Source organism: Bacidia gigantensis (assembly GCF_019456465.1).
Source record: "Bacidia gigantensis strain McMullin 20006 chromosome Unknown contig_231, whole genome shotgun sequence".
NCBI classification, from domain to species: domain Eukaryota; kingdom Fungi; phylum Ascomycota; class Lecanoromycetes; order Lecanorales; family Ramalinaceae; genus Bacidia; species Bacidia gigantensis.
In genome coordinates, this window is record NW_025408598.1 from 1,111,788 (window position 1) to 1,139,768 (window position 27,981).

General features: G+C 49.4%; 9 protein-coding genes across 9 annotated transcripts; 3 read left to right on the top strand and 6 right to left on the bottom strand.

Annotated features, from left to right (window-relative positions):
• Nucleotides 1–276: 276 nt before the first annotated feature.
• Nucleotides 277–2,755, bottom strand: KY384_004360 (uncharacterized protein; the record flags this gene model as incomplete). The annotated part of the gene is made up of 4 exons (XM_044812866.1): nt 277–719; nt 774–2,094; nt 2,145–2,477; nt 2,543–2,755. 4 exons carry the CDS (start codon nt 2,753–2,755, stop codon nt 277–279), a joined length of 2,310 nt encoding a protein of 769 aa, XP_044670286.1.
• An 889-nt stretch (nt 2,756–3,644) lies between these two features.
• Nucleotides 3,645–4,965, bottom strand: KY384_004361 (uncharacterized protein; the record flags this gene model as incomplete). Its single annotated transcript, XM_044812867.1, has 2 exons — nt 3,645–4,511; nt 4,561–4,965. 2 exons carry the CDS (start codon nt 4,963–4,965, stop codon nt 3,645–3,647), a joined length of 1,272 nt encoding a protein of 423 aa, XP_044670287.1.
• A 2,499-nt stretch (nt 4,966–7,464) lies between these two features.
• On the top strand, nt 7,465–9,655 carry KY384_004362 (uncharacterized protein; the record flags this gene model as incomplete). Its single annotated transcript, XM_044812868.1, has 2 exons — nt 7,465–7,467; nt 7,514–9,655. 2 exons carry the CDS (start codon nt 7,465–7,467, stop codon nt 9,653–9,655), a joined length of 2,145 nt encoding a protein of 714 aa, XP_044670288.1.
• Nucleotides 9,656–10,030: 375 nt separating this feature from the next.
• On the bottom strand, nt 10,031–11,437 carry KY384_004363 (uncharacterized protein; the record flags this gene model as incomplete). The annotated part of the gene is made up of 4 exons (XM_044812869.1): nt 10,031–10,720; nt 10,781–10,863; nt 10,917–11,115; nt 11,414–11,437. 4 exons carry the CDS (start codon nt 11,435–11,437, stop codon nt 10,031–10,033), a joined length of 996 nt encoding a protein of 331 aa, XP_044670289.1.
• Nucleotides 11,438–12,320: 883 nt separating this feature from the next.
• KY384_004364 (uncharacterized protein) lies at nt 12,321–13,660 on the bottom strand (the record flags this gene model as incomplete). The annotated part of the gene is made up of 4 exons (XM_044812870.1): nt 12,321–12,423; nt 12,475–13,038; nt 13,099–13,298; nt 13,409–13,660. The coding sequence occupies 4 exons, from the start codon at nt 13,658–13,660 to the stop codon at nt 12,321–12,323; spliced, it is 1,119 nt and encodes a 372-aa protein (XP_044670290.1).
• A 1,210-nt stretch (nt 13,661–14,870) lies between these two features.
• KY384_004365 (uncharacterized protein) lies at nt 14,871–16,050 on the bottom strand (the record flags this gene model as incomplete). The annotated part of the gene is made up of 3 exons (XM_044812871.1): nt 14,871–15,004; nt 15,086–15,870; nt 15,926–16,050. 3 exons carry the CDS (start codon nt 16,048–16,050, stop codon nt 14,871–14,873), a joined length of 1,044 nt encoding a protein of 347 aa, XP_044670291.1.
• A 2,480-nt stretch (nt 16,051–18,530) lies between these two features.
• KY384_004366 (uncharacterized protein) lies at nt 18,531–18,905 on the top strand (the record flags this gene model as incomplete). The annotated part of the gene is made up of 2 exons (XM_044812872.1): nt 18,531–18,576; nt 18,646–18,905. The coding sequence occupies 2 exons, from the start codon at nt 18,531–18,533 to the stop codon at nt 18,903–18,905; spliced, it is 306 nt and encodes a 101-aa protein (XP_044670292.1).
• Nucleotides 18,906–22,648: 3,743 nt separating this feature from the next.
• Nucleotides 22,649–23,887, top strand: KY384_004367 (uncharacterized protein; the record flags this gene model as incomplete). Its single annotated transcript, XM_044812873.1, has 1 exon — nt 22,649–23,887. The coding sequence occupies one exon, from the start codon at nt 22,649–22,651 to the stop codon at nt 23,885–23,887; it is 1,239 nt and encodes a 412-aa protein (XP_044670293.1).
• Nucleotides 23,888–25,378: 1,491 nt separating this feature from the next.
• KY384_004368 (uncharacterized protein) lies at nt 25,379–27,973 on the bottom strand (the record flags this gene model as incomplete). Its single annotated transcript, XM_044812874.1, has 1 exon — nt 25,379–27,973. One exon carries the CDS (start codon nt 27,971–27,973, stop codon nt 25,379–25,381), a length of 2,595 nt encoding a protein of 864 aa, XP_044670294.1.
• Nucleotides 27,974–27,981: the final 8 nt, after the last annotated feature.

The window sequence follows — 27,981 nt, forward strand, 5'->3', positions numbered from 1 at the left end:
TCGAAACTTGAGTTGGCGAAGAAATTCCAAGCTGTTCGGGGATCTATACATGCTAGATTCCCATATAAGACTCCGCGCCACCCACCAGCAACTTTTGAGGCTGGATTGAATGAGGCGTCCGAAAAATACGCATTCCACTCTTCAGAAATGAAGGTCTGAGACCGTGTGTATGCCGAGCTTGGTGAGAGTGGAAGCATGTGGATACCCTGAATATACTCTGGGTTCGTCCCGAAGTATGTTGTATGATCGATTTTATTCTCGAATAACTGGATTCTGTTAAGCTTTAATATCATAGAACGTCCAACGGTTTGGGCTTACGATTCCAGTCACTTTATTGCCAATAAAGTTCGATGGCTGATTGATGTTGCTCTGTTTCATCAAGAAGTAGTTGTCAAATGTTCTTGCTAATATTGCAAGCATCAAATTCCCGCGAGCTTCCATTGACTGACTCTTGGTGACTATACCCCACATCTTGAGGGCGTATGCGAAGAAGGCGTCTTCACTAGTACTCTCTTCATCCTTGCTGTCCGCAGATTCGAAAAGGCCCTTGGCAAATGAGTGACCATGATACCAGTCGAACATGCGGGAGAATGGGAATTGCGGATCGTTCGAGGATGGCGAGGCTACATCACGAATCAAGGTATTAACCCAGAGGGCATTCGAGCTCGCCCAGCCCGGATCCAGATACGCAATGACTGCCGCTGTATGGATAAAATATCCTGGGTCTGTGTTCAGCGGACTAAGTGCAATAATTTAATGAGTTGAGATTTTACCATAATGGAAGTGATGGTCGTTGTAAAAGGTGTTTCCAAAATCCTGTCCTGCATCTTTGGTTTTGTATGTTGCAGACGAGACGATACCTCCCCACTTGGAATCATAGACCAGAGGGTAGATCTGCTTATTGGCAACGAACTTCGCGAATGCATCTTTCAGCTGTTTCAGGCCTTGTGCTGCCAAGGTGATGTCGCCAAGCAATATTCTGGTTGAGTAGACCACCATTGCGAACTTGCTGAGAGCCTTGCCGCTAAAGTACATGCTGTCTAAGTAGGTCTGGGCACCAATGTTCTGAGAGAGCTCGGCAGCTGCCACTTGCTTGATTATGCTCTTACTGTAGCTAGAGACGGAAGTCTTGGACCGCTTAGAGGGCGTCCAAGGGGCGAAGGCGATGTCGGTTGGTAGACTAGTCTCTACTAAAGTCCAACTATCAGCGAGGACGCCTGTTGCAAGACCTTTCGTGGTCGTTTGAAGATGTAGAGAGGTCTTGAGAGTGGCTGTAATCGAGTCAAACGATGAAACGTGGTGCGGCAACGCAAACATTAGAAGTGGCTGCTTAGTCGTTAAGCCTGCTTTTGTCCACTTCAATTGGTATGTACCCGTTGTAGCCGAAACGGTAGCAGTGACCATCCCGGAAGAAGGATAGGTACCAGCAGCTGTATCATAGATAGTTTCGCTAAGTGCACCTGATGGATTCTTGGCCACCTGGATTGTCCCACTCCAACCTTTCATACCCTGGACTTGGGTGTTAGACACTAATTGAAAGCCTGGGTCTTGACCGCTACTCGGAGTGACGTAGACGAGCCAAGTTTTGCTATCTTCTAGGGTGATACGGTATTTGAAGACGCCTGGTTTTGGTTGTTGGGCGGGTACGAGACTTCGAAAGAAGACAGCGCTCTGAATGACCGGCATGAGATCCTGGTAGACCGCCGTGACAAACCCCATACCTTGTACAAGTGGAAACGTGATACTAGAGGTGGACTGGGCTTGAGGCGCCAGCACCGCGCTCACGGAGAAGGCTGTCAAAGAACTCGTCGTGAGAACTGAACTATCACCAATCTCGATAGCTGAGAGGATGATTGACTGTATGCCAATTGGATTGATAAAGTATTGTGTGGGATAACCGGGAATTAAGACGTTTGGAGGGCCGTATGCTCGTTGATCCGCGTCAATGTGAGATACAGCCATACCCCAGCTTCGAAGGTTTCCGCCTCCTTTGCTCCAAGTCAGCGAGTAAGGATGCGTCCAGACCCCCTGATTTTGATTGCCCAAGAAAAGGTTGGCGTAGAATTTGTTCGTCGATATGGGGCCATTTTGATTCTAATCAGGAAAATAATCAGCGCGGCCGGGTCGTTCAGACTTGAGCTTACAATGCCTAATTTGGTGGCTAAGTGGTCGCTGCGACTACTAATTTGAGGCGGAAGTGAACTAGTCGGTAGAGGCTGAAAGCAATCGGTTGCTGCTCTGGCATCCAATTTTACCAGCCTTTCGTTTTCAGCCATAGACGTCGGCTTTACCGATAGGAATGTTGTTGTCGTGTTGCTGGGTCCCAATGGGTCTAGACTTCCTGCAAGAGAACTTTTCAATGATGCAGACACATTCGCAGCAAAAAATGCAGCGGTGATGGCCTGTTGGGATAGCGTTGGGGTTGGGAATGGGATAATCCTTGCACGCCCTTCTGTCTCTAGGGAACTGATGACAATCTAGGTCACGACAGTGAGGGCTGAGTCCTGAAAGTTAAGTAAGGCAGAGAATAGAAAGAGCTTACCCCTGTCGTATCAGGCGTTAGGTCGGGTGCGGAAGCATACGTAGGGTAGTACGTAGACTCTACAACGTGTAGAAAACCCCGATCGATTGAAGACGGAGATTGCGTCGCCCCAAAGGTGGTAAAAGTAGAGCTAGCTGCCAATACGAGGCCAAATATCTGTTGAACATGGGTTAGCAGTATTACTGTAACAGTAGGGTATTTCCGGAAAGCCATAGCGAAATTCCCTGAAGCTGCAAGGCCTTTATGGCTCGCAAGAATATTTGAACAGACAGCTTCCAATGAAAAATGCAACAATGGCGTCCGGATATTTTGATATTTGAAAGGCCTTTGCAGTAGGGAAAGACGGTGTTTTCTTTATGATACGACGAGAGTGGAGCTTGAGCCTTTCAAAGCCGCTTGTGTAGCAAATCTCACGTACTGAGGAAAGCTTAAAGCAACGTAAAGAATAAAGACAAAGAATAAGGAATATAGAATGGCATTGATAGATACCTTGTAGGACCAGCAACAGGGCAATGCTAAGTCCTTCGACTCGAACTGGAAATTTGACTGTGGTTGCTAGGGAGCCTCACATTCCACGTCTGTTCGGGGTTTATGCGGACCCTTTTGTCATGCTGGCAGCGCACTCACATGTTTTGCAAGAGAAGATAGGGCATGTGATATGCATTGATCAATTGTACCCGAAACGTCTTACCCAGATAGGAGCTGAGCATAAAAAATCGAACAGCTTGCGCTAAGCCGAACTTGGCCCCGCACCTAGTGAAAGCCGTTCTTCTTCTTGGCCTAAAGGTCTAAACCTTTCGCAGGGTATGCTCAATGCAGGTCTGGCGTGTAAGATATGTACAAAGCAAGTGAGATTTCCCGATCAAAGAATAAAAGGTCCATATTTACAACAGCAAAACTTCGTACAGAATTAGGGATTGAGAAAGTTAAAGAGCTGTAGTCCTGTCGAGCCTGCATTGTCGGGGTAGACATACTGTCACAAGTTAGTGGATGGATGGTATCGGTGCGGTACAGTTACTTACGAAGGCGAGAGCGATAATGATGTACATGCCAAGAAGCATCGATCCTTCGAGGTAATTTGACATACCATCCTAGCAGACCGTCAGTCAGAGCATCTAGTGGAAATCTCCACACTTACGGCAATCAAGTAGTTCGTCACGAGGACACTCAGGAAAAACACCACAGTCTCAAAGGTTTCAAAATGCAACGTCATTGGCTTGCCGATGATCCAGCCTAGTATCACCAAGAACGGTGTCACTAGTAGGGCAATCTGCATGCTACTTCCAATAGCAACACCAATTGCCAGGTCCATCTTGTTGTGTATCGAGACAACGACGGCAGTAACATGTTCTGCGGCATTTCCGACGATGGGAAGGAGGATCAACCCAATGAAGGTTTTACTGATGCCAGCGGTTGCGACAATCGAATCGATGCTTCCAACGAGATACTCCGCACAGACAGCCACGAGGACAGTGATAACCACGAGGACAACGGCAGCAGACCACGGAGATAGTACTTGCCCTGCTTTATCCTCTTCCTCTTCGTCTCCTGCTTCCCCGGAAGTCTCATTCCTTTGACCCTCTTCATCATTTCCGTCCTTCTGCTTCTTTTCTTCAAAAAGATGTGCGTGCGTCTTGAGCTGGAATACCAAATATAGAACATAGAGCACCAATAGGATCACAGCTGTCCCGTGAGAAAGCATGAGTATCTTATCCTGTCTCTTGTGCGCGTCCTCGGTGCCTTTCATAACTGCATACAGTGTTGCAGGGAGAATCAATGAGGCGGCTGAGACAGCCATCAGGGAGGACATCGTAGATGCCGCCGTCTCGTTGAAATTCTGAGATGGGTGTCTGATCCCTCCAGCGACGAAGCAACAACCAAGCACCAAAAGAATGTTTGAGAGGATCGAGCCGAGCATGCTCGCTTGAACAATGCGAATCTGGCCGTCCATAAGAGCAACGATACTGACCTGGGAAGTGTCAGTCGTTGGCAAGACTAATGAAAGGTATCGTTCATACAATCAATTCGACCGCATTGCCGAACGTAGCATTCAACAAGCCTCCCAGCGTCTGGCCCAAAGTAGCCGACAATTCCTCTGTCGCGAAGCTCAACAACGAGGCCAAGGGTATGATCGCAAGGAAGTTTAACACGAACACAGCTGTTGGTCCCCAGCCCACGTGTGCCGAGATAATACCCAATGGCACGAACACCAGGAATACATTGACATAATTGCTGGCCAGCGTCTGCCAAGTAACATGCGCGACGTGTGCTGGATATTTCACAAATGGCCTTGAGTCTTCCCACAATGGCTGGTCGTCTTGGTTGGAGAGCGGTCGATGAAGGAGGGAGCTATGTTCGTCTGGCGGTGCCAACATGCCTCCTACACGGCTCTGGGTTGGGTTTCCATTCTCTGGCTGGCGCATGCTGCTGCTTCTGCTATTTGAAGGGCGGACGACCCTCCGGATCTGCTCTTTGATATTAGTTGAAGCTATACTCGCAGCCACTTGGTCAGCTTCGGGGTTTTATCAAGAGAGTGGCAAAGAAATATCATGCGCCGAAGGTGACAATTATGACATGCATGCTTCGAGGGACAAGCTTAAGAGCTTGTCCGGCGAAGACAAGACATTGGAACAAGGCACCACTTGGCGAGCAGATACTCAGATTTTTCCAAGAGCTTGGGCCCAACTCACACATGGTTTTCCAAGACCACTGCGGCCGCCAAAAGACCAATCACGCCAGAGGTTGCGGATCGCATGCAGACCCAAAACGATAATGAACAAAAGGAAGATGGGGGTCACGGCAGAAGCGGTCGGAATAGTCGGAGACAAAAGCAAATGGTGCTGACAGCTTTATTCGAAAGTAGTGATATAGGAAAGCGCATTGAAGGGGGAAGGAAGGTGCGAGCTTGATGCGAGAGGGAAAAGTGCTCGCTTTCCATTGATGACGACCCTGGCGGCCATTTTTGCTTGATGGGTCAAATAATTGAAGGTCCCCATCTTGGCCCGGGGGGCTGTGCAGCTTTTGGTGCCTTGGCGCCACAAAACGGCAATCAGACAGCGGGAACACTAGAGCTAATGCAAGAAGGCCGTTTTTTATGCACCTCTGATGCTTTCTAACGCGCGGTATCTGCCGGCATAATCGATAGACAAAGCGAAAAACAATGCATCTGCAAGCTGGCCTCGTCGACTTGCATCGGACTGTCTATGGTCTTACGGAATGCTGGATAGAAGTGTCCGTGCCTGCATTCTGGTAATTATGGAGGCATAATCGAATGGCGAGTTTCCTGGGAAAGTCTCTCCTGAGAGGACTCGGATTCTTATTGTGGCGATCTTTTGAGGATTCAAAAATATAGAATTCTGCAAGTCCATATCTGAGCCTGCATTACCATCTCATGCCTATTCCAGTCCTGCTAATGCCTGCCCAAACCCGTTTGAGCGATAGCCCCCAACAGGGGCTTCCAGATATACACGCTTGAAGTATTACCAGTAATGGAACGTTTATATCCACCTCAGGATCCAATATTGTAAGGGTCTCCAGTCCTTACAATTGTTTCATGATGTTAAAGTCCCATTGATTGGTATGATAGAAGCATAATCCTGGCATCGTGAGCTATTTTGTCGTTCAGCAGGTACCAATTTCTCGCAAAGTGCAGAGGTGAGCGAATTAGAGGTTTCTTCCTCGCTGCATGTTCTTTGTTAGTAGTTGGATGAACATGACTTGCTTCAGACCCCAAAAACGGACTGAAGATAAATCGACTCACCCTTCAGATGGGAAACCGCAGCGTTCGTAACAATTCCAGCAGTAACCCTGTAAATCTGGGTCGGAACCCTCAGTTCTGATACACGGCTGGAAGATGGAGAAGTCAGCGCACACTATCGCCTTTTGTTTGACTACTCGTGCCCTTCCTGCAGCCACAAACCTCTATAAATTCCGGCCAGACCCTTGTAAAGCTGCAAGCCCTGAATATGCTGTTGCAGGCTTTGTAACATGGTTCGCTGTGTGGGCATCGAGGATCGGTCGAACGTAAGATCGAAGGTGCACTCAGGACCGAGATGAAGAAAGATAACGCGATCAGAAGGGCGTAACAGAGAATCATCGCGAATTGTAAACCAAGGCAGAGCCAAAATCTCTGTAATATTGCCTTACAAACACTTGAAGCTGTTGCTCAAGAGACTTAGAGGGGGAATTATGATTGAAGTGTCATTGTTGCTTAAGAATGTATGCAGACCGGCGGCATGATAGACCAGCAATGTCATCCGTGGCTATGGGTGTTCGATCGCATATATGAGAAAGAAATGACTTCCCTTGAGATCTGCAACATCTTGGAATAGCTGATCCATCAGTATGCAGGGGTGAGTGATCTTCTTTTCATGACTGTCTACGTTTCGCCGTCAATATCACGTACGCCGCAAGTCGGAAGCTTGTCACAACTTCCTATACTCAGATCCGAGACAACGTCCTTGACGTGACGATGCGCTAGCCGCAGCCAATGATCATGACTCACCTGGGATACAGACGCTACACAGTGCACATTGAAACCGACTTGTATACTAGGCATAGAGATCGGATATGGGGAAAATTAGTGCCTCAGATCTCGAGCCTCCATGAAGTGCAAAAAGAAATTTCGCCAAGGAGTGCTTGACACGTGACCGTCCGATTGGGGCAGTCTGGAAGCTACGCCTTCGGGACTAGGAATTCGAAATTCGTATGGATTTCGGTCTCTGCATGAGAGCTTGCGGCAACATTCATTTGAGCGTGCTGCAGATGCAACAACAATCGCTCTTTACTGGACAGATGTTGGCTTCCAGCTGTACATTAGACATCGCCTTTTGCCTTCCTATGGGGATTCTGTCGTTACCACCGCCCGGAAGCGAGGCTGTATCTCCACGCTCAGTCAACACAAGACATCCTGCGGCCTTGCAATGGTAAGCTGGTTACTTCACATATTCTTGTACGAAGCTCACGTTCCAGACACAATGGCTATCACACCTCTTCATCCCACTGGTCCTTCTCCAGCTGTGCCTCAGCTCAACCGCTCAAATCCCTCCTGTTGGTACCTTCGAGACCGACGTGACCACCGTTCGCTCGCCCGTAGACCCTAGGATTGCGATCAGATTCAAGTCACCTCCGATTGGAACATGTACAACTGTGTTCTCTACGCAGAGGCAATACGCAGGCTATGTATCCATCCCGCCTTTCGTACTTGCGCCCATACAGCAAAATTACTCAATCAACACGTTTTTCTGGTTCATTGAAGCGCGGACGAATGCCAGCTCGTCTCCACTCACTATTTACATCAATGGCGGACCCGGTAGCAGCAGTATGGTCGGACTATTTCAGGAGACTGGCCCTTGTGAGGTTGTTGAATTGACTAGAGGAAGGTTTGGGACACGAGCACGAGACTGGGGATGGGATCGAAGTTCAAACGTGCTCTACGTCGACCAGCCTAACCAAGTTGGCTTCTCATATGACATCCTGAAGAACGGCTCATTGGACCTCTTTACCAGTAATATTCGCCAGTCTCCGGCCGAAGCCCCTTCAACATCTTCGATACCGACTGTACTCAATGGTACATTTGCCTCAAATGATCAAAATGGCACAGCCAATACCACTGAAATTGCAGCTCACGCTGTTTGGCACATGCTACAAGGCTTCTTAAGCGCCTTTCCACAGTACAATCCGGCTCCCCCAACAACAAATCGGACCCAACCTGGCGCAGCAGCTATCAATCTGTTCACGGAAAGCTACGGTGGGAAGTACGGACCTACGTTCGCCTCAGTCTGGCAGCAGCAGAATGGTGCCCGCAAGAATGGCTCCTTCACCAGCAATAAGTCCATAGAGATTCAGCTCTCATCATTAGGGATCATGCAAGGTTGTGTGGACGATCTCGTCCAAGGCAGTTCTTACCCTATCTTTGCTAACAACAACACATATGGCATAAAAGCATTATCCTTGGTGGATCAGCAAACAGCGGCGAGCAGTTATCTCAGTGTTGGAGGATGCCAACAGCTCATCGAAGAGTGTCGTGGCGTAGTGAATGCATCTGACCCGAACAACGATGGAGATGTCAGTGCTGTCAATCAAGCTTGTCGTGACGCGCAAGATACATGCCAAAGGACTGTTGTTGCTCCATTTGCGTCTTCTGGTCGGAATCCATATGACATTACACAGAAATTACTCGATCCATTCCCTCCTAGCACGTACCTCGAGTATCTTAATGATGCGGACGTGCAGGCGGCAGTTGGGGTACCACTCAACTATACGCAGAACAGTGATGCTGTCGCTCAGGCTTTTCAAGCGACAGGCGATGTAGAGCGAGGGGAGACGATTCAACAACTTGCAAACCTCTTGTCCCGTGGAGTGAAAGTGGCCCTAGTTTACGGAGACCGCGACTATCTCTGTAATTGGTTCGGGGGAGAAGCGGTCTCCTTCGCTGTAGCAGCCAGATTACCCGCCTACGCTCCGTTTTATTCCGCCGGCTACGCCGACATCGTTGTGAATAATAGTTATGTTGGGGGCGCTGTCCGTCAATTTGGCAACCTCTCTTTCTCCCGCATCTACAGCGCTGGCCACCTCATCCCCGCATACCAACCCGAGACAGCATTCACGGTCTTCACACGTATTATCATGGGCAGCGACATCTCCTTCGGCAAAGAAGTCGATCTCTCGTCGTACAAAAGCAACGGCACAGCCAATGCCACCTACACCGCCAAACCACCAGGCCAGACAGATCCAATCTGTTGGATCCGTGATATCCAAGCCAAGTGTACTGACGACCAACAGCAGAAATTGCGAGATGGCGAAGGCGTCATTATAAACGGTATCTTGTACGATAAAGAGAGCGATTGGAAGGCTCCACCCTCCTCAATGTCTGTCCAAGCGGGCTTCCCTGGACAGGCACCTGCTCCCCCTAATCCTACAGTGCCGCCATCTTCCTCAAAAGGAAATGATGGCGCTATGTCTACTCCCACAGTACCCACAGGCGTATACACCGCGACTGCTACGCCGAGTCCATCCAAGAGCCGTGCTTCAGCACTTCATATACATTTTGTCACGCCCTTTACACCAACGATGCTCTATATTGCTTGCTTGCTAGGACATTGTATTTTATGATCATAAAGCGGTGGAAGTCGCAAGGAGGAGTGATTTGGGTAATCTCTCAAGGGGCTTTTAGCATTGTCTCTGTCGGCTTTAATCTGGGCGGGAGATTCTTGATTTGCCAAAAGTTTGTAGATACCCTTGATACCCCTTAGATGCTCTAGAGGATCCCAAATCCAGAAGTAGATAATGAATGACTTTTACTCAGTGTGCGATCAATCGTCCTATGTCAGGTGGTCGCCTCGCTAAATGCATTCTATCGTCTATAAGCTGCTTTACTGCTACTTCCCCACCTGCTCACCCCTTCCATTCGTGAGACATCGTTCGTGATCATTCCTCTCACCCATGGCTCTTACCCTCATTGAGCCCTCCGCAACTCCCCCTTGACCCTCACAAGATTGTCCCAAATCCAAAAGTTGTCTTGATCCCCCTGACGTAAAAATTTTCCCAGTTCCTCCTTACCACTTCTTCCTCCCCAGCTGGCACAAAGGAGTGCGTGACCCTCAATACGGTGACTTGGTCTTCATTATTTTGATCGAACACCAACTCCAAGCTCGAGAAATGCCCCTCGGGCCAGGTGGATAAGCGCCACTTTTGCACAAGCTTCTTCGGAGGCTCGAGCGTTTCGAAAGAACCACTAACGTTGCCACCGAAGATTGCGAACTTGCCGCCAGCTTTGACTCCTTCGAAGACTGTGGGCGGGGAGCGCGTAAATGCTGCGAGGCGCTCAGGAGAAGTGAAGGTTGTGTAGAGCTCCTCCGCTGTCGTGCGAAATTCGTCTGTGTAGTTGAGCGTTGTCGTATTTACCAATGGACCACTCGATATTGTAGTCCCTGTGGAGGAAGTAGTGTTACTGGCACTTTTGAATTTTGATTGGTTGATAGAGGAGGAAGTGGTCACTTTGGTTGTGGGGAGGGATGGCGCTTGTCCTGTGGCATGTTGGATATCTTTACCATGCTCCTCGATCAAGGAAGGCCCTAGCCGGGCGAGGCTCTTGCGGAGTTGTGGGACAATGGCCTTACGGACAAGGTCTTTTATTGGTTGTTTAGCTAGCGACTGATCAGAGATGTCTATCTCAAACTAGAAAATGAATGAATGTCAGCTACACTGGCAGGACGGAACGATGGGTAGGGAACATACGACATACTCATCTTCCTCTGTGTCATGCGCCACTTCCGGGACTGTTATATTGCCGGTCACATCATCGTCATCATCGGTGCTCCCTGTAAGCCGTAAGTTCCTGCCGCGCAGCTCTTGCCTAGAACTTCTGACTTACCAATATATTCCAATTGTACTTTCACGTCGAAAAGTGTTATGACTTTTCCCTTGCGCTGACTGACATCCACGTCTCCCTCCATACTCTTCACTTTCAGGATTTCCGCCGAAACTTCGCCCTCTTCTGCCTTGATGCCCACCAGGTTCTTGTCGAAGTACTCCCGTGCCCATTCCCGCACATCTTTATTCACCCAATGCCACTAGAGATTCAACCATGATCAGCATCGCTCCGTATGGTCAGGCACAAAAAGACTCAAGGTAGAGAATGGAGCTCGGGAAAAAGCTTAAGGGAGGTCCAAAGAAGGACGCCTGAGGGTCGGTTGGTCGGAAGGTGGCCGCTTCAAGCCGCTCGAAATCGAAATAAGAGGCTGTTGCAATCCCTAGAGACTGGCTTATGGGGCAGGCTTTCTTAGACAACAGAATCTAGCACGGCCACCTTTCGACTAATCGACCCTCAGGCGTCCTTCGCTGCTTAGAGCAACATCAAGTGAGACGCACATTGTTAGGATTGTGTAGGACCATATTGACCTTAAGATGTCACCTAGACTCAAGAATTAGATAGATCGATCCAATGTTCATGTGACGAACAGTTGGTTGTTAGAAGCAAGTGTCAGAATTAAAAGAGCTTGAGCTCAAAGTAAGCTAATCCGCATGAAGAGAGTACAAGTCTATTAGGACTGGTGCCAGAGCTGTGGAAAACACATCATGTTGAAGCTTGTAAATGAGCGAAAATGAAGACTTACAATAGCGGATGAAGATCACTCATCGACCGGCACAATAATGCTAAAAGATGAAGCCCATGTTCCAATTTGATGTGGGCAGGAAGAGTGACGGAAAGCTCTGGAAGAAGATACCAGCCCGTCAGCCCTATCGTGAGACCCCTATTCTAAGCGAGAGAGTATACACAATTGATATGGAACATTATTTGGGCAAAAAGGAGGTGCAATGAATTCGCAAGTTTTTGATACTAACAATACTGCTAGCTTGCAAAATGCCCGTCACGCCCATCCAGACCAATATACAACCCCAGACATGCCGTCATAACCAGAACAGAGTCGCCCAGTACGTCGTGACCTAACTCCAAAGTAGGTGAGAAGATGTGGCTTGTGAGTAGTACGCGACGCTGCAATACCCTATTTGCTACCAAAGCCACTCCTGGATTCCGGGCCAATCCAATCCGTTTCTGCCCAACCCCTGAAGTCGACGTTGCGCTTGGCTACTGGAATGGCAATGCCAAACCAATCACTCTCGTATCGAGCATTAGCAAAATTTTTATAGCATTTCAGTGTCGTTACAGCTGGGGCCAACGTAAGCTTCACAGTAGTGTCGCCAGGTGATTGGCGTTATCAGCTGTTTTGCATCTTTCCGCTCAGTCAAGACTTAAAGCCTTTTCCAACATGATCTTTCATGGAGCGCCCGGTGCACCTTTTTTCCACCCATACGAGAGCCCGTCTTTCATTGAATCAGGTGTTCGGGGAAATTCTGGCTTACGACCAACAAGCACGACACTAGCTCACAACATCAGTCTTTGCTCCATATCTCGAGGGAAAGTGACACACTTTGTCTGATAGGAGTGTACGGCACGATCTTTCAGCTCAGGTTTCATCTTCGCCACGAGTACACTGACTTCTTCTGCTTTCCACTGTGAACCGCGGGTCAATAGACCCATGCTGACTCCTTCAATGCCTTCGACATGAGCGAGCAGTTGGTACCTCCCAATCTCTTTCAGCTTTGGGTCTTTTGGCCACGGATTTGTTGGCGACTTGAGAATCACTTGTTTTATGTCAACGAAACCAGCCTGGACGAACCAATCATAATATTCCCCATAGCGTGGGATCGGACGGTTATAGTTGGCTGAAGCCTCTGTTATCGCATCAGACCAATAGGATATAGCGCTGTCCTCTCGCAAGGAGCCATCGTCGGAGCTGAAACGGCAGTCGAGCTCTTGAAGTTCAAAGTACCCGCCTGGTTTCGTGTGCTGAAAAGCTTTTCGAATGTATCGCTTCCAATTTGAGATGGAGCAAAGCATGAAGCGCGAATGAACGTAATCAAAGTGGTTATCAGGCCAACACCAATTTTGGTCTTCAATGTCGTCTATCGCAAGATGTACGTTATCAGGCACCCTGTTGCTCTTGCGTCACTTGTTGCCCGTATCCAATCCTTCATCAGGCAAGAACTCTTACCAATTGGGCTGGACCGGAGACAAGTCAACGCCATGGACTTCCGAGCCCGGATGCTGCTCGCCCATCTCTATGGGCCATATACCAGTTCCCGTGCCAAGGTCCAGGATACGCTTTGGACTGTCTAGAGGCGCAATGTAGAGGTGCCCGCTGCACAATAACCGCATAATATGATGTTTCAAGTCAATTCGGTCCAGCTCTTGCTACATTCGGCGACCGGTCAGCGTAAACTCTCAGTAAAGGCAGTCAGCTAGGGGTAGAAGGGAAGAGGCGTCGAAAGCGTCGGGGCGCAGAACAAGACGTTGTCACTCACTTCATCATTGGGCAACGGATAAGAGCCAGCTCTGTAGCTATGATATCGTCGGCCGTTCTCGTACTCATAGTCGACGATGCTTGCGGTAATTGAAGTGGTATCGTAGTTGCTCAAGTCATCGCTAGGGGACGCTTTCTGCAGGCAATTAGCGTTGTGCGATGTCGCTGTGGGCGTTTGGCACACCTGATCGACCTCTATCAGGGAAGGTGGTGGGCTGATCGCCAGCTTATTTGGATCTCTGAGTGCAGCCATAGCCAGTGGTCAACGATGTCTTTCGAGCGAGGCAGGTGAAGTGCCTCAGCTGTTGAGGTTATATCGCAATGGCCCGGAGGCCAAATGGAAGAGCGGTCGGCATGACATGGCGGGAGATGGGGTGGGATGTAGAGAATGGCGGAGTAAGCTAAGGGATGAAGCAGGTCATGGCGTGAGGAGGAGTGAGAGTCTGGGTAGGGGAGCGCCATTATTATGGATTAGTTTTTGCCTTTTCATGATTTTCATGAGTTAGTCCGAGTAGTTCTAGTCTAGAGTCTTGCTGGCTTCCGGCCTTAGGTTAGGGAGGCGATATAGGCCTTGGCATTGGACTGCTGGGGGCGATGGACCGCACGCTAGCCAGCCGAACACGCACTCCAGCAAGCACCACATGCACCGGCCTCCACCTAGAGCACTCTAAAATCCCACCTAATGCAATCCTACCGCACCATTATGCACCTTAAAGCATCCTTACCATGTCCTCGGATGCACCAGATCCAGCATCCTGGGTCCAGGAACCCACCACAGGAATTAAGTTGCTGCACGCTACCGAAGTAGAAGGTGCCTTACGCCTATGAAGAAACGAGAACATTCTTGTGTGGTGGGATTTCTCCACGCGAGATCTGCGAGCTACGTGTCAATGATTCCGATGCTCCAGATCTGTGTCTCCCAGATGTTACCGACCCTTCGCAGGCAAGATAAATCGCCGGCACAAAGCGGCGCCTTTGCAGCATCCCATCAAGCTCGCGATGTAACTCCAATGTGGCCTTGAGCTTTTTGCTAGCGAGTCACGGGTCTCGTGGCATCACTGGAAGTGGTCCAAGTCGGCACGAGCTTCCCATTCACCACTCTGGCATCCGTCTACGTGGGGTCATTGATCAGAAATAACTGGATGCTTCTGCAAGTCTTAAGAACGCTCGTGCTCAGTTGGCAATTGTTGGCTGCGGGTACAGATAATCTTTTCCGAGCTATTGCATGAGAGCAAAATCACGGCATTGATGTGGCGAGCTTGCTAATTGGCACTTCCGCAAAGCTTTGAAAACAGTGTCTCGAGGTCAACGATCTGTCCCAAACAATGAGAAACACAGTTTTAGTCATCAGGACACTCTTTTGATCGAGGTGGCTCGGATATAGCAAGGGGGTTTTTTGCTTTTGTCAAATGTCGCTCGAGATGAATAGCGATAAGCATTTACCAAGTTCCAGATTTGAAAATCTATTTATTATGAGACTCAATCACCTTGGCCACTTCGTCGTAGGAACCTAAGAATATGCCAGATCGATCGTGGATGTGTTCCGGCCTGACATCCATCATTCGCTGCATCTTACTGTCCACAGCTTGACCTCCGGCTGCAGAAACGCATTGTCAGCGAAAAAGGACGGCGACAGACTTGGCATGAATAGCAAGACGTAGAAGTAGAAGTCACGTACCATTTTCGAAAACCATTGCCATCGGAGCACACTCATACAGAATCCTCAACTTTCCTTTTGGGCTCTTCTTGTCAGCAGGGTACGCAAATATTCCACCATATAGCAGGGTTCGGTATGCGTCAGCCACCATACTACCGATATAGCGAGCACTGTAGGGTTTGCCGCTTGTATCTAGTGGATACTTCAGACTGTTGAAGTATTCCTTGACTGGCTCTTCCCAATATAGACTATTACCCTCATTGACACTGTATATCGCACGAGATTTTGGTAGCTTGATATCTGGATGAGTAAGAATGAATTCGCCAAGGGCATTGTCCAAGGTGAATGCATTGACACTGCCGCCTTTCATGGTAATAACGAGCTGGGTACTAGCTCCGTACATCGTGAATCCGCTTGCGACGAGCTCAGTCCCTGGCTGGAGAATCTCTTCCACTTTACCCTCACTGTCATCCTTGAGCCGGTAGACCCCAAAGATGGTACCCACGCTGACACCGGCGTCTAGGTTGCTCGATCCGTCGATTGGGTCGCATACGACCGCATATCGAGCTTGAGGATACTCATCGAACAATAGTAGCTCTTCCTCTTCTTCCGAAACAAGCATTCGACATCTCCCTGACGATCTCATGGCTGAGATGAAAAGATCATTGGAGATGACGTCCAACTTTTTCTGCGCATCGCCTGTCGCATTCGCGGACCCAGCAAGGCCTGTCAGGTTGATAAGTGTTGCTCGTCGGATGTAGTAGGCTATGGACTTGAACGAGAATTGCAGAGCATGGCAGAGAAGTCTAGAGGTCTCATAGCTTAGCTGCAAGCCTGCTTTACAGAGGGATCATGACGTGCGTAAATTCTCCAGTAGCTTCCTTGTGCTTTGTCTGTTCTTCATTGAGGAACCTCGTGAGAGTGATGATCTCGGTGTTGATCTGTTCATGGCCCACAGGGGCAGTGTCGCCATTTGCTTGAGACATGAAGGCAGGCTCAATTGAAGGGTTTGAAGGCTTGATGTTCTCGAAAATTGCAGAGGTTGTGCGCGGTCAATGAGCGTAGTAAGAATGGTTGGCAAGCTACCTTATCGTGTCTACAATTAGTCGGATTGAAAAAGGCGCAATGATGGTATATCCGCTTCAACCACTGCCTATTCTCGTGACCTGCAGCATTCCCTTCATCCTTTTTACAGCCCCCACTACCCAAACGTCAACCCCACTATGAGCCGAGGTCTGAGATCAATGGCCAGTGGGCGCGACCCCTGAATCTGATATACTGCTGAATGCAGTCAAGGCTTCTCACGTGATGATATAATTGTCTAGAGCATCTGAGAACAGCAGTGTTTGTGAGAAGCCGTGAGATCTAATGAACGAGGCGGAAACGGGCCAGCCTCGCCTGTCAAGCGGGACCCTGCAAGATGGAGACGATCTCTTGGCACACCAATTACTCCCTAGCTGCAAAATTTCTACTCCTTGAAGATCCCACATTCGCAACCGCTCGAGCTCACACGAGGCCTACTTCATGTCGTTTCATGCTGGGGCATTGACGTCTGCCAAGGACTTGCCTACCTCTACATGTACAATTGTCGCCGGTAGTCTTCAATCCCAACGAAAGGGTACTTGTGTGAAGCTCAAAAAATGGTAAGACCTCGAGAGTCGGAAAGCCGCTCTTCCGTACACTTCCTTCGTGATGATTTGTCAAACCGCAAAACTAGAGTCTTTGACCTACATGGGAATGAAACACTTATTGCACACGTCAGTCTGATCAACGTCGTCGCTTGCTACCACCGAACATATTTATGACTACCGGTTCAGCCACGCTGACAATTGATCTTAGGTGCATACAGTGAGGTATGTTCCTCTCAATACCGTACCTGAAGAATACACCTATCCCTATACGAGCGATGATGAACACTATTACAATATACGCTGGAAATTACCGGCTGAGACTTTTGTCCTTGAAGATTCTCAAAGTGCTGAGACTGAGCTCCTACTACCTGACCCTCTATTTTTGCGTCAAGATTGGCATGGAAAGCTGTAAAGGCTGATCATAGATAGCAAAAGAATCGCCCAAAAAGCCAGCGAGTGATATCGCCGCCGAGAATGCAGAAAAGCTTCAAGCACGCGGTAGCCACCTCATGAAAAAACGACTAGCCCCAAAAAGCATATTATATTTCCAGTTGTCGCCAAAATGGGAATTCTATCCAAAGATACTGCATAGTCGAGACTAGAGAGCACTAGAACACGAGGTTAAGAGAGGGTTCCAGTGATACAATCATATGGAACATTACGTGAAATCACCACATCAAACTTGGCCCTTGTTGGACGATCGGATATGAAACTGGAAAGCTTTGTTGCCGTGGCTATGAACCGCACAATCGACTGCCTTCAAGGTATGCCTCCTGAAAACTTTCATTTGCGAAGACAAATCATGATGAATGGCACTGGGCTCCGACAAAGCATGAATGGAAATGCCCGATCGTGCAAAGCCTCAGAAACTTTGTCATCTGAAATATTGATTTACGTCCTGGGGAATATGAGTTGTCTGATGCATCAGCTGCTAACATCTAATCTTCACCAGTACTCACTTGCCTCCAGCCAATATATACCTTTAGACGTTATACCTCTAATCGCCTGTAACAAGACGTACATGTGCCAGGTCACGAAAGGTTCGTGATGAACGAGGAAAGCTGTTCATTTTCTATGATGATCTCAATATAGATGACGAGTCAGATTTGGGTCACCAATGCTGATACAACTCTAAATACCATTCATGCAATACCTGAGAACTTTTTGTTGCGATATTCAATACGGCTTTCGAAAGATGAAATATAGGTGCTGACAAATCCATCATAGTCAAGAGGCCAGTTCATTCGTGTCCAGGACAGCCGGACAAAATGATAGCCTAGGTATGATTCCCTTCGCTTTTACTCCTCCTCTTGCTCCACATGATGAATCAATGAAAACACAATGACAAGCATATGTCCAAGCCGGTTAGCTGGCAAAGACGACAACAGTGTACTGATCACTCTTGCGCGAAATCTATTGTCGATTATTCTTCGTTGAAGAAGCTAGGCTAACTCTATTGTCTTGACAGCCTTATGTACCTGGGGTTAAGCTCCGGTACAGTTGAGCTTGGTCAGAGATGATTTCGAAATCATTGTAAGTCAGCATGCTCTCCACCCTAACCCTTTTGCATATTGCGAGATTCACATGATGATCAACTTTCACATCTCACGACGGTCGACATAGCTATTGCATTGATGAGAATTGCCCTGACCGGGCATCGAATCTGATCCAATCACCCTTGACTCCTTGCTTCATGAATGTTCTCCGTCGGGTATGACGTCAGAGTTGACATCAAATCGCTCCGCAGGTTTAGAGACCCCACAAGACTTTCCCGAATTTTCAAACGTACACACGATCCATAACCGAACGTACATCAAAATATCGAGCTATCCACCATGTCTTCCAATAGCTATTCCACTTTTCAGTCTTACTCCTCGTCAAGTGAGTGCTTGTTGGCAACATTCCACTATCATACTGTTTAGCAATCAGCTGACTCCAGAGCGCACTTAGGTTACTCAGACTCTACCGGTACTCGCTACGAGCAAAAGACATACTCTAATCCTTCTGGCACAACAACGCAGCGCAACACGCAGGAGGCTGGAAAACCAATGGTCAGCGAAACCACAAATGTCCCGTCAGGCAGACATGTGGGTGGGATCGGAAATGATCAGCGTCGTATTGAGGATGTCACAGATGATCCAGCGGCAGCGGACAAAAAATATGAAGAGCGTATTGAGGACGAGTACGCCAAGCGCGAAGGAGGTGCTTGATCGCTCACTAACGGGCTGTGAAGTGAGAGGAGGAAAGCTTGTCTTGATTGACAACCATGTTGTACGATAGGCAGTAGAATATGCGAAACCAGACTCAATAGCAAATGCTCAAAGATGACAATTTCTCTCCAGATGCAGAGAGCTCTCGTAATTATTAGGTCAGCAATCGCTTTGAATTGCTATTTCATCAGTGCTGCAAGTATGGTCCTAATATATGATGCATTTCTGCGTCAGCTTCAACAAATCCTTCCTACACATATCGTAATACTAGCAGAGGTGGAAAATCCAACAGTTCGAAACCGCCGGCCCCATTGTTTGCTAACTCTCCGGTAGTAAGAACTGGAAATGCCTTGCGGCGAACCAAACATCTTACACCACAAAGATGGCCACATATTCAGGATCATGAGAATGCATTGAGAACCAACGTTCGACGTAAGCTCTGCGCATCATTAGATAAAACGTAGAGTAGTAAGCCAAACATTCTACAAGCAAAGCCTCGGTCGGCGGCTCGGAACCGCTCTGATCCCGGGTGGATTACAGACAGTTGCTTCAACGGTCGCAGGTCCTGAAGGAGTAGGAAGGATTTATACAAGGTGTCCTGTTGGATGCTAAATTTGGGCTCTTACAGGCGATGGGGGTGCGGAATGACGCAGGAACTAGGGGGATCAATGAGCGAGAGAGGCGAGGGAGGGAATCTAGAAGGATCGTTTGAGGATAGATGTCTCGGAGGATAAACGGGGGTGGTTGAGTGAGGATGAGGCGGGTGTAAGAGTGATGTTTGATCTCTCTGTCGGAGAATGGGGCCAGCGTATGGTAGTAGTGAAGTATGTCAACAGCGCAAAGCAATCCGATGGTTTAGATCTTTCTTTCTTTGTCTCGGGCTAGAATGCATCGACGGAGCATGATTTGATGGGGAAGGTCGCCTTGGTTGTCTACGTTTGATGGTGCGGGTAAGATGGTGCTGGTGGCACGAGTCAATCCGCTTGCGGCAAGCGCCTTTTGTTTTCTGCTTGCGAGAGAGATCCGCCGAGTTCGGTCCATCAGATCTTGCACTGATCACTGGATTAGGCAAGCAGGTATTTGAGGGTGTATTGACATAACAGGCTGATCGCACAAAGCTCACCAGACGCTTCCAGCGTGGCGAGCATCATTTGATGAATAATTGAATCATCTGAGAGGACAGCAAGCCGTTACGTCTTGCGATTTCCTCAGCATATAACATTGGATCTATCTAGACATCGAGGCAAAACTTGCGAAGAGGCAACATGTAAGAGTCGCTTTGAGGTTCCATTATTTGCCATGGAGGCGCAACTGTTCAGTCATCAGCCACACTGGATATGAATAGACTTACGTAGTCTGTGTATAGCCTCGGTCCAATTAGAGTAGCCTCCGCAAGGACCATTTGCCCTTTCAGCCTAGAGCCCGCCGGTGCACAGCAAGTTTAGGCTTTGCGAACTGTTGCGAAGACACAAATCTCTGGCATCCTCGGCAAGGCACAGGCCAAAGAAGCTCACCAGTGCAGATGAGTGGCTTGGGACGCAAGATGACTGGTGAGAGTCAAGCGGAGAACCATAGGCTTGAACGCTGGGTCGTGCGGGACGATCACCAGGCCGATCGAATAAGAAGGTGCTGCTAAATTCTACCACCGGATCTACTCAGCTGCCATCGTCTGCAACGTACCTATGGATCATGCCCCGGTGGCTCCTCGCTTGATGCCCTCGCCCTCTCTGGTGTCTGGTGAGCAAGCGCTAGGCAGCTCAAGCAGCTGGTCAAATAGATCGCACACGGCCGGCGGTCGTGTGAGACAGGACGAGAAGTATAAGGAAGGGGCTGGATGCATTCCACCGTCCATTCGACCCAACAACGCTCTCCATAGCTGCATTCATCAGCGGTTGCTGGGATCCTCTTTTTTCCACCCCCAAGAATTTGTCAGATCTTCCGCCGCATCCATCGAGACAGGCATTCCTTACATACGGCTCTCACCCGAAATACCTGACACCGAAGTGTAAAAGGCGCTGAGGCCGATTGACCAGCCAGACAGTATCTTCAGAAAATTGGTGCCGCAATCAGGCCGCATCAAATTTGACCGCTTTCTCCCACCCCTCGGTTCCTCGCCGGCTTCATTGGCGCAAAGGCATTGAAACAAAATCCCAGTGACAGCAAATCTTGAAACGAGTGAGGGGGAAATTGAGTCATCTAGAGGGTATTGTACCTCAGAGAAGCTAAGGGTTTGAGGTATGTAGGGGAAGGGGCAATGATAGGTCGGCGAGTGTCGCGCGCTAAGTGATGCAAAGGCAAAAGGTATTCTAGGAAATCTCCTGCACCAAGCCAACAACCCACTCGAGGCCCACGGCCACTCAATCCACTGCAAGCAAATCAATCCAGTGCAAGCCTGCGTCGCCGACCCAGGCCTTTGCTTTCCACAGGTAAGCTCATTCGCTCCTCACCAATGGCAGAGTACGTCTCAGAGGTCTTCAGACAGCTAAACAGGTACCAGCAGGGGTCGTTTAATCTGCTTCGTCACCCATGCCGTGGCAGATGCCCATCTCGACTATTGCATAAAGATACCCAAAGCCCCTCTTTTCGAGACCACGAAACATTCACTTTCAGTCTCCATTCGATCACTTTTCATTCTTCGTTGTCTTTTCCGTTCATCATCATCCTCTTCGCTACTCTCTCTTCTTTGCAGCAAGTCGCCTCACCGGTTTGAGGCTTGACTCAGGACAGAAGGACGATAGGACCCAGTGTGGGATCGAGAAGGAGCATTACTCACGTCGGCATATATTGCCACCCGGGGGATTATTCAGAGCAGTCTTGACGCCAAAGAAACAAACAGCCCCACGCAAGAGTTAACCGTTCTGTCATACTGAGCGTCGCAACCAACAAGCGCTAGGGTGATCGTTGTGTGTTCAGAGACAAGACATTTTGTGGCCGCATCAACCCCTGAACCCCCCAAGCTCTTGTCCATTTTAGCGACAACCCCCAAAACCCCAGCTAAGGCGTAGCCCGGGGCTGCCAACAGACCGCCGCACAAACCGCCTAACTCCCCCCAACTCAATAATCATAACAATCGAGCATCCTATCGATCTTTTTTCTTTGCCTCCGTCGCCTAAGGCGGATTTAGATACTTCCTAGCCTTTTCGCCAACATCGTCGCCGAGCGGTTCACGCTCGACCACAAACGTCTCACTTACTTGCGAAAAACAATACGCTTCGCGGGCTTGACGCTCCCAAGCACTACGCTTCACGCAACGACTCGGGTTTCACCTCGAGCAGACAACCGCCTTCACTTCCGCTGGTCGGACATAGAAGCTTTTAACGATCACTAACCGACTCTCCCTCAGGCAATTAATTTGTGTCGTGGGGTTTTGACAAGAACCGCAAAACACTCGTCGCGACTACCGGTACCAGAAACACGGAAGCTCAGACGGTGTGCTATTGACGACATCCAGCCACAGCACTACTTCCCTCATTGACCTCCTTCGTGGCCCCCCATTAATCACTGAAAGTTCTAATTCTTAATTATCAATCCTACTTCGGCAGATCTGCCCAACGGGGCATCGGCCAACTGCGATCCAGCCTGTCATACTTTCGGCGGCTTATCCAGCAAAGGTCTTAGGTGCAACACCACCACCGCATAACATAACATCACCCTGTTGTGAAGGCTCTTGACTTGAACGATATAGACTTGGATCCTATTCCCCGTCTTCCTCGTCCCCACTCGTGCCTACGATGCCGCCCACAATGGCAACTCCAGTACAGAACCAGAAGGCCCTGGATCTTTTCATCCTGATGCCAGTGTCCTCAGACATGGTATCGTACCTTGCACAACAGGCCCATGCTGTCATAAGGTGCGAACATCAGTCTTTCCAAACGGACAAAGACCTGCCACCGACCCCACCGACGACCCCACCCAACGACGAAACCAAATCACTGTCACAGTCTGCTCTGCCATCGCTGGAAGAATTCATTCAGTCTCTCGTTGATAAGTCTCGTGTCCAGGTACCTACCTTAATGAGCTCCTTGATCTATCTCTCCAGACTGAGGGAGCGTTTACCACCTGTGGCCAAAGGCATGCGATGCACTGTCCACAGGATTTTTCTTGCTTCCCTCATCCTTGCGGCCAAGAACTTGAATGACAGTTCGCCCAAGAACAAACATTGGGCTCGCTATTCTTCTGTCAGGGGCTACGATGGGTTTGGCTTCTCCATAACAGAAGTCAACTTGATGGAAAAGCAACTACTATTCCTTCTGGACTGGGATCTTCGAATCACGAATGATGACCTCTTCATGCATTTTGAACCGTACCTCGCTCCTATCCGCCAGCAGCAAGCACAAAAGGAGCAAAGCCGCCGGAAGCATGTCAGGGAGCCCGCGACCCTTCAGCAACAGCGTGCTTACTATTCAAAACCCCAACCTCAGCGTGCTTATGCTTCGACAAGTTCCCTTCCTCTCCTACCTGGTCAGCCACAGGCTGTGGGCGTTTACGCAACTCCACCAAGCTTCTCGTCCTCAGCATACCTCTCGGATCTAGAACGATTCTCAGTCTCTCATCCTTCTGCTCAATCCACCTCGGAGCTTCCCCTTCGATCGACTCGGCGACCTACACCGACTCACCGTCAACGATCGGTCTCCCCACCTTCCGCAGAATCTGTCCCTGCCCTATCTCGCCCAGGCACTTCCACGGACAGTTACAGCTGTTCTTCTCGCTCCACTTCTGCCTCTCCTCCTTCGACCACACATAGCACTCCTGGCTCCCTCGCTTCATCTTATGGCGGGGAGCACGACGCTTTTGTGCCGATCATTGGGAGAGACGATGGGGGTGCGATCACCGACAGCATGTACAAGTTACGGCCCACGTTGGGTCAGCACCAATTGAGTGCTTACGAAGACAAGCCAGCGAAGAAAATGAGGACAGGAATGGGAGGAAACATCATTAGCAGGTTCCTCAATTCAACGCAGCCATACCGCGTACGAGCTTGAGGGCTATCACGACTATATCATGTCATCTGAATTTTATTTGCGGGGGTTCCGGAGTTTATCTACTAGAGCGAGCGAGCAACTACAATCAACAATGCATAGCGACGGCGTTGTATCTTTAAACCATCTGGAGATGATGACACAATATTGCACAGGTATCGGAGCAGGCTTTGAAAGACATGCATAGGATACCCCGGAGCAACACATAATGAGTCGAAATTGGGCAAGGAGCTATTCGGATGGTGGGACCGCCTCGAGCAGGGACAACCTCAGGCATAGATAGAATCAAAATCAATAAACATCATAATATCTCAAAAACAGCTTCCTTTGCGACTGCTCTTTCACGTTGCTGTAACAACGAATGATCTTGCGCTTTCCGTCATTTTTCAAATACAAGGCTAACAGTCCCACAGAATCAAAAGCCTCAACTCGTGATCCGACTAAGGCCAACACCCCCTTTTCCACCTTTGACTCTCCCTCCCGTAAGCAACCCAAAAGCTTACAACCAATCCCAGACATGAGAATGACCCACTCCTATCTCTACCTTAACGCGCGCCCGTACCCTCGTGATCACGCTATCACACCGATCCACGCACCCACCCACACAGATCACGTCCAAGACTTCCAACAACCACACCACTCGAGCAAGCGACAGGCGATAGACGCTCAAAGACAATCAGCCATATCGGCCCAGCCCTCCATACAGTCAATCGAGCATGCTTTTCGGAAGGAATGTCCCCTTTCAAGCAAAAGCCCGGGAACGATGGTTGGAGGTGCATTATGATTGAGAGTTGCAGCGTAGTAGTGAGTGTACGGAGGTTATTAAAAAAAAGGTTGGATATGCGGCCATGCGGCCAAACTCACTTGCTGTCATAACAAGCCTTGCCACCCACTTAACTCCCCTCACAAACTTTTCTAGGTGGCACAGCAGGAAGGAAGGTGACTTTGCTTGAAAAGGTAGTTGCCCCATTGTTGCTCCGTCACCGTGTAGGAGGTAGGTAGTGTGCGTCTCACTTGCTGGAATGAGATGTCCTCCGTTTTGAAAATTCTGGACGTTGTTGCATTATTGAGACGCCCATCTTGCTGTTGGATTCTGGATTCGCTTCTGGGCTTTAGTTGGCCCCGATGAAGGATGACCTGGTGGTTTTCGTGGTGCTGTAGTAGATACCACATCGAGACTGACCTGAATGAAGTGTGACAGTCGATTTGCGCGGGATCGATCGATTGGAAAATGTAGAAAAGAAAGCATTTTGAAAGTATGACAGAGACATGTATTGCCTCTGCGTGGATTTTGGAAAGAACCGACAGCTAGTTGCTCGTACCTTCCTTTTGATTAATTGTCACCTCCCATACCCACACGCGTAAAGTGCAATGTATTACAACCCTCCAGTAAATGCTCACATGCCTTCAATGCCCATACGCACAAAATGCGATCATTACACCCCGAAGTAGATGCAAATCAGAATCCCACCTTTTATGTATTACAATCCTTCTTTAGTAACTCTCAAGCGCCCATCCGACAATCTCCCTCTCCTCATCTGCTTCCTGTGCAGCGACCTCCACTCCATCTAACATAACCACCCCACTGCTTACAGTTCTCTTTCTATCATGCCCTTTCTCCTTCCTGTATCTACTCCCAGTACTGAACGTCCTCGCCAAGCCCACCTGTCCCTCTCCAGGCACAGGCGGCAGTGGCATGAACGGCGGTGGAGTCAAAGGCATATTCGCTGTGCTGGGCGTGCTAGGTACTGCATCACTACTGCCACCGAAGCTCAGCCCGGGTGAGGTTCTTGGTGGACTGACGTCTTTCTGCTGCGGTCTCTGTTGTGTAGATCGCGGGATGATGCCTGGAAGTGCTTGAGGAGGAAACGGGAATGCTATATTACCATCTTCGACGTCTCTCTCGCTTTTGTCTTCGAGATCGAGGAACAAATCGTCGGCGCTCATGCTCTTCCTATTACTCATACGTATCGAATTGAGGTTTTGATACATGTCCGAGGGGGCGTAGCGAGCGTTTGAGAGTATCGGGATTGGGGACACGGATGTTCTGGAGGACTTCTTGCTGCTGTTGCTGATGCTGTAGCGGGAATCATAGAGGGAGGAGGAGCGCTGGAATGAAGCGCGGCCGGTCGAGGCACCCGAGGTCCTTGGGCGCGATACGTAGGAGTTAAGATCGTCTTTCCGTATGTCGCTAGCGCGGATAGAAGCACGTTTCTCACGCATTGCTTCCAGGAGGCGCTCTTCTTCAGATGTGACTTTCATCAATTTGCTGCCTCGGAAGGGAGGCTTTTTGTGGCCGGACATAGATGTTCTTGCAGAGAGCGGGGTCGTCAGGGGCGTCTCGCCATTGGAACCGCTTTCTAGGGTGCTGTCCCCTCCGACGTCTGTAGAGGAACTTTTCTCTTCAATCACATCACGCCAGCGAAGGCTGCTGTTCCTACTGTTGAGCGGAGCACGCAGGGGGACCTGTGGGACTGGTGGAATCGCATCGGGGGTTCTCGATCGCCGAGGCGACCGTCTGCGAGAAGCTTTGCTGACGATTGGACGCGGTTTTGCAGGTTGCACTCGTTGTGCGTTACCCACAAGAATGTCGTCGCCGTAATCAGCTCGCTCTACACTCGCCCGAATACGATGCTTCCGAACAGAGAGCTCCCTGGATACCGTCGAGGGCCCCTCATCCTCATCATCTGAAGAGGAGAGATTGAGTACACTTTGAGTCTTCAAATCAATGCCTGCAAGACTTCCTTTGCAACTAGCTGAGGACCGGAGGCTTTTACCGGGGCTTGTCGTCCTCCGAGTCCGCGAATGTATATCCGGCTTTGATATCACAGAAGTGATACGGCTGTCCGCAGACGGACTGCTTCCGAACGTTGAAATTGCGCCCGATGAGTTGCGTTCGCTCAAAAAAGAATTATTGATCCCGAAGTCTGGTTCTGCTGGAGATGATTCCATGGGAAGAGGCGGGGATATGGGGTCACGCGTCTTCTCATCAGCGGATATGTTGGCTAAAGATTTTTCTGGCTCCATCTGCACAGCTTTCGCTCCCGGGTTTACGATCACATCATCCTCATCGAGCCCGTCAAACCAATTCCTTGCACCTGCTTTTGGCTTTTTGATGTTCAACTTTGCAGAGCTAGGGGCTATATCGAAAGCACTTGGATCGAGACTGCCCTCTCGAACTGCAGGTTGAGTCGGTTGTCGCCGGTCTGACTTGTTGCGAAGCCACCACCTCGGTCTTTCAAAAGACTTCGGAGCTGGATCAGCTGGACGCATCGGCTTTGGCAATGATGAATTAATTAGCGCAGGCGGCGGTGAAACTGCGTGAAACGCTCGAGGTGCCTCTGGATACAATGTAGGAGGATCATTTAGAGAGGGTCTTCGTCTGAAAATTCCTGCCGCCTGCGAGACTCCTGCAGTATTTAGGCCGTCTGATCCTTTCGAAGCTGTAGAAATTTTCCGAGTGTGTAAGATGCTCTTCTCAATTGGCGTCCTCAAAAGATTCTGTGAATTTTGCTGTAGGGCTGGCGATGATCTTTGCGATTGGATTCTTGGCAAGGGAGGGCTCATTGGTGAAGGCGTAGAGCTGTCTTGACTCCCTATCAAAGGAGATTTTGACTGGGGTTTGTGTGATCGAAGACCATTCACGTTTTCTCCGCGGGCTATTGGAGGACCAGGAAAATTGAAGTAATCGGCAGTTGGTGAACTTGCTACGACGTGATTGCCAAGCAACGGCGAGCTGCCTTGTCTCCTCAAATCAGGTTCACGCAGCTTCGGGCTTTCGTTGAATGAGTTCATGCCTTTAAATAGATAATTTCCGTCTGGTTGACCAGTCTCTCTCCCAGTATCAGCCCCAGAGAAAGCTCGGTAACTTGGTGATTTGCGGATGGTCTTCTTCTCTTTCCGCTTATCTTTCTTGTTCATACCACTGATGCCCGTTTCGGGGCCTCCGAGCAATTGCTCTGCTTTTGCTCCCGGATAGGCGCTGGGAGACTCATCGTGTGGGCTATGGAAGGGAGAGGTATATTGAGACCCGGGAGATGGTTGGGAAGAGCTGCTTGATTTCCAGCTTTGAAAGAAGGCCGGCGCCATCTTGATAC